Genomic DNA, 5,647 nt, shown 5'->3' on the forward strand with positions numbered 1-5,647 from the left:
GTTGGTGGGATTTACAGATATAACTCCACGTATTAACCACTTTTACAATCTGGTACCTAGTGTGAGCTGCTTTTTTAAATTATTTTTTCCTATCCTCATAGCATAAAAGGATTATATTTCTGGCTTTATCGCAATTTTAGAAAAGCTACTTTCAATACAAAACACAAGATTCTGTTGTCTGGAGATGGGATGAATTAGAAAATGGGTGTCTTCAAAAGAGAAAAAAGGTCTTCACAGGTCCTGTATAGTCAAACCCAGAACCATATATTATTTTATGTTAATGACCATCATCAAGTTGCTATGCTTTATAATATTCCCTCTATGAAGTTTCAGTGTATGTGTCTGTATATATATGTATATAACTCATTGCCCACTTCTGAGACTATAAATATTTTAATAATATCATGATTTGAAAAAGAAAAAAGAGAAAAAAAAAGGAATTAATGGTGTAAAGAAATCGCATGCAGACAAAAAGAAAGAGACTTACACAATCAACATTGAATTACCCATTGGTTTATGCTCAATCAAGGACAATGAAAAATACTTATCAACAAAATAGTAGTTTCTTTGAAATTTTTTTATTTTAAAGTAAAAATAATGATGATAATAATAATAACTTAAAAGAATTTAGAGACATACCAAAATTGACAGGGTACCAAAGAGGTGTGATTAAGGAGATGGGTCCCAAATGAGGTTGCTTATGGAGCCATTGACATAATAGTTGTCAATCACTTGATTAACAAGCACCCAGCAGATTTCTTTTCTTTCCCTCTTTGAAATTTCGTGGCAATTTTCAAATTTCTGTTCACAAAGAGAGAAAAAAAAAAAAAAATTGAAAAACTACTTGATTGATTGATGCTGAAATCTCAGAATTCTTTTTTCCATAGTATTCCAATAAATTCGAAATCAAAATCTTTACCCTTTCTTTTTTTTTTTTTTTTTTTGCCCCCTATAAACTTTATTTTGCTGAATCAATTCATTTTTGTATATTTCGTTCTTATGTCACTATATAAATAAAAGTTTATTTAATTTTTAGGCGCCAAACAAATACAGTTATTGACAATCGAATAAAGTTTGGGTTTTGTAATGTATCCAAAAAAGTGAGGCCATCAAAATAGCTTTCCGACCCATATCAAACATAGCATGTGTCACATGGTTGCAGCAAGCTGTGAAATATAATTTCATCTTTATTTGGTTCTTTTTTGGTTTTCTCTTTTCGTTATAAACTTTTTTCTTGCACATTTTGCTTTTGTTTTTTACTTGTTGAGATTAGGTAATTTGTAGTTTAAAATGGACAAATCCTCGGATACATGCTTGTTTCAAACTGTGGGTTCCGCAGAAAGAGAGTTAGTTACCCTCTACATATTGTTATGGCAATTTTGAAATACAAATAGTTTTATTTTTATGGGCCACACTATATTCGGTTAATTTCCAATTCAGGTCTTTCACCCAATTATTGCAGTGGCCTCCAAATTAAACTGCAAATTTTAGTCCTTGAATCAAAGATTTTGGATGGATCAAAGGTTTAGCATATAGTTTGTTTTATTTTTTGATGGATAAGAGGGGACGACAAGCAACATTTTTATTTTTAGTTTTCTATTTTTCCATTTAATTACATGGTTTGATCACTTATTAATGTTAGGTATTTTATCGCTATCAATATTAATTAATGATAGTTTAAGTTTGTTAAATATTTTAATTATTTATAAACTTAAAAAAAGAAGAAGACCAATTCAGTTTCAAATTGTAAAGTTATAATTGGAAGACTTTTATTATTATTATTATTATTATAAATTGGAAGTTATACTTAGTGTTTAATCTTGGAAGTTAAAAATGGAAAGTTATGATAAGTATTTCAGGGGGAAAAAAAAATGATGAATAAATCAAAAATTCTCTATTTTAAAAAAAAAATTTCTCTCACTTCTTATGAACAAGCATAGTGGGCCCACTAAGCATGATTTTCCAGAGGGGAATTTGGCCCAATACCCCTATAGGACCGAGCTTCATGAATTTTGCCCCCTCAATTCATTTCTTTTTTGATCTACCCCTCCAATCTTTTAAAATCCCAAAATACCCTTATGTGTTTTTTTTTTTATATGTTTTTTTCTTTCCTTTCTTCGACTTTTCCCCTCCATCTCTTTATCCATAACCAGACCTTAGGAGCCCTCTGTTTCCTTTCATGAATCGGCCGGATTGTAAGCGTGGAGACTGCGCGTTTTGAAGGAGATGGTGAAGAGGCGACTCAGAGAGAAAACTGCAGGATTTTAGAGAGCCCTAGGAGCAGAAGCAGAAGCAACAGGTAGGCAACAGCTCTAATTTTGATTTTCTGTTAGTGGTGTTGGGAATTTTTTTTTTTTTGGGAGAAATTGTGAAAGAGAAATTATGAAAGTTGTGTTCTGGTTTTTTTTTTTTTAAATAACGGTGGTGGTAGGCATTTCTTGCTGAGAGATATGTATGATGATATGATGCTGGATGGAGTACAGCCAAGTAGGGATACATTCCATTCTGTCATCAGTTAGTGGAAAGGTGCTTTCATGTTTGTTATCATGGACTTTCATTCTTTCTGGAATTTTCCGTTTGGTTGATTTTGTTTTGTTGCAGGTGGATAAGCAAAATGCTCATTTCTTTGGTGTTACGATCAGCGAGCAACAAGCCGAGTGTGGTATTGTAGAAAGAGTTACTTCAAATGCACAAAGCAAATTTAAGGTATGTATATTTCATATTTTTGCATTTAAATTGTTTATATACCATGTTTGATGACTATGAACTCTCTCTCTCTCTCTCTCTCTGCATCTGCATTTTCTTTTGTGTTGCTGGTGTGACATTAAATTTATAATCTAATTGCTTTATTTTCCAGTTACTTTATTTCGAGCAAGATGTGAATGGCGGTTATGGTTTGGCCCTACAGGTACCATATCTTCTTTCCTATTGTGTCTCCAATCCATTTTCCATTTTATAGTGCATATGGTTTTTGCATTCTGAAAGCTGTCATGGTTGTTTAAAAAATTTGAAGCATAGATGGAGTCAACAGTGCCAATGATCATATACAATTGGTAGAAATGTTTTGTAATAATCTTGTCATGTTAAACTTTTTGCTGTTATATCCTTCAATTTCTAAGTACTATGCGTCTCTAATTTATTTTCAAAGCATAAAATTGTGGCTGTGAAATTGTGATTTTGAATATCACACATGGGTAGAACTTAAAATTAGTAACCTACCTGTGAATGTGACAATGATGCTCAACTTCTCTTTTCAAGTGAATGTCATTGCATTGTTTCAAGTGGTCAAGTGGTATTGGTGTGGCATTTCAATGTATTTCTGTTCAGTCCTCTGACCTCATTCCCAAGGGCTTTCTTACTTGCAATTTGACTACAATCCTTTAAACAATTGACTTATATAATTGTACTATGATTTTATGTAGCATGCTTCTTTTTATTTTACTTTGGTTCAACAAATCTTTACCTTTAGTCAATAATTTTGTCATATGGAAATGCTTTTTTTCCCCCCACCCCTCATCAAGCCATCTAAATTTCAATATATATCATTGACACACAAAAATCATGACAGTCAATTGCCTATTTAATTAAAATTCATTTAGCAGAATCTCTTCCTATGCACATGCATTTGACATTAGTGTGGTCTCTTTACAGATGGATAATTGATCCTCCTCTGGAGGTCAATGTACCATCAAAACGCACACCATGGCCTGATGCCCCTCCTGAACTCCCTACCAATGAAAATGTAGTGTTGGGCATCCAAGAGCATGCTGTAAAGCATCCTACAAAGACCCGCACATCTAGATCAAAGAGACGAAGCAAGAGAAAGCATGACACAAGAACGGTGGACACACAGGTTGCTTCAAAGCATTCTGAACAAATTTTAAAATCTTAGCACGAAGACGGCTAGAGATGCATGCTGCTGTGTGAATTTTAGGCATCATTCTTCAGCATCATAAAAAAATTTGAATTGCAAAGGCTTATTAGCACAGAGGCAGATGGCCTAACCTGGTATATGTGAAAAGAATCCTTCACGCTGGGCCAGTTGATAACAGGCATTGGAGTTTGAATTTTCACTTAATTTTTCACAAATTTTTTCTTTCTTTTATATATTTTTGTTTGGGATATCAGGATTCTGGTTCAGCATGAGGTATGCCAGCAAAGTCTTGCCGTGTCTGCTACCTTGTAGGACTTTGTATCCAATATGTTTCGAATCTTATACATAATATTGGAACATAGGAATTATAGAGTTGTGTTCAGCTGGATTTTTGTAGAAAAAAAGATACCAAAATGTAATAAACAAAAAAGAAAAAAAAAAAAGGAAACTTCCATATTTGTGAAAGGATCCAATTTCTTCCATATTCAGATTTTGTTTTTAGTTTTTGTACATGATTCTCTTGTCAATAACTGTTCACCATCGATAATTCCCGAGGAAATCTTCGGTAAACTACAAATACCCTCTGGAAAAATTACCGACAGTTTCGTCGGTAATTCCCGATGGTGTACAGTACGGCATATTTTGCCAATTTTTTGGACCCCACAAGGCCCCTAATGTGTGTTGAATGAAAAAACATGCAAAACATGGATTCTATAATTATACTAAGGAGAGAAAATCATAAAATTTCATAACAGTGTATCAAAGTTTGCAAAAAAATAAGTATACTGTTCACCCTCGGTAATTCCCGACGAAATCGTCGGGAAACTACGAATGCCCTCTGGAAAAATTACCGACAGTTTCGTCGGTAATTCCCGAGGGTGTACAGTGCGGCATATTTTGCCAATTTTTTGGACCCCACAAGGCCCCTAAGGTGTGTTGAATGAAAAAACATGCAAAACATGGATTCTATAATTGTACTAAGGAGAGAAAATCCCAAAATTTGATAAAAGTGTATCAAAGTTTGCAAAAAATAAGCTAACTGTTCACCCTCGGTAAATTACCGACGAAACTGTCGGGCAACTACAAATGCCCTCTGGAAAAATTACCGACAGTTTCGTCGGTAATTTCCCGAGGGTGTACAGTACGTATTATTTTGCCAATTTTTTTTACCCCACAAGGCCCCTAAGGTGTGTTGAATGAAAAAGCATGCAAAACATGGATTCTATAATTGTACTAAGGAGAGAAAATCAAAAAATTTCATAAAAGTGTATCAAAGTTTGCAAAAAATAAGCTAACTGTTCACCCTCGGGAAATTACCGACGAAACCGTCGGGAAACTACAAATGCCCCCTGGAAAAATTACCGACAGTTTCGTCGGTAATTTCCCGAGGATGTACAGTACGTATTGTTTTGCCAATTTTTTTTACCCCACAAGGCCCCTAAGGTGTGTTGAATGAAAAAACATGCAAAACATGGATTCTATAATTGTACTAAGGAGAGAAAATCAAAAAATTTCATAAAAGTGTATCAAAGTTTGCAAAAAATTGATGACTGTTCACCCTCGGGAAATTACCGACGAAACCGTCGGGAAACTACAAATGCCCCCTGGAAAAATTACCGACCGTTTTGTCGGTAATTTCCCGAGGATGTACAGTACGTATTGTTTTGCCAATTTGTTTTACCCCACAAGGCCCCTAAGGTGTGTTGAATGAAAAAACATGCTAAACATGGATTCTATAATTGTACTAAGGAGAGAAAATCAAAACATTTCATA

The 5,647-nt window shown here is 34.1% G+C and overlaps 1 protein-coding gene across 1 annotated transcript; it reads left to right on the top strand.

The window, feature by feature from the left end:
• Positions 1 to 1,974: 1,974 nt before the first annotated feature.
• On the top strand, positions 1,975 to 4,233 carry LOC132799762 (chaperone protein dnaJ 15-like). Its single transcript, XM_060812292.1, has 4 exons — positions 1,975 to 2,299; positions 2,432 to 2,706; positions 2,858 to 2,908; positions 3,652 to 4,233. Exons 2-4 carry the CDS (start codon positions 2,473 to 2,475, stop codon positions 3,661 to 3,663), a joined length of 297 nt encoding a protein of 98 aa, XP_060668275.1. The 5' UTR covers positions 1,975 to 2,299; positions 2,432 to 2,472; the 3' UTR covers positions 3,664 to 4,233.
• Positions 4,234 to 5,647: the final 1,414 nt, after the last annotated feature.

The sequence above is a fragment of the Ziziphus jujuba genome, chromosome 10 (genome assembly GCF_031755915.1).
Source record: "Ziziphus jujuba cultivar Dongzao chromosome 10, ASM3175591v1".
Lineage (NCBI taxonomy): Eukaryota > Viridiplantae > Streptophyta > Magnoliopsida > Rosales > Rhamnaceae > Ziziphus > Ziziphus jujuba.

What these genes read in the sequence shown, in the direction of transcription:
- LOC132799762 (XM_060812292.1), top strand. Translation starts at nt 2,473, where the DNA reads ATGGAGTACAGCCAAGTAGGGATACATTCCATTCTGTCATCAGTTAGT. An exon ending in ATGCACAAAGCAAATTTAAG is followed by an intron (nt 2,707 to 2,857) that starts GTATGTATATTT and finishes TTTATTTTCCAG; the next exon opens with TTACTTTATTTCGAGCAAGA.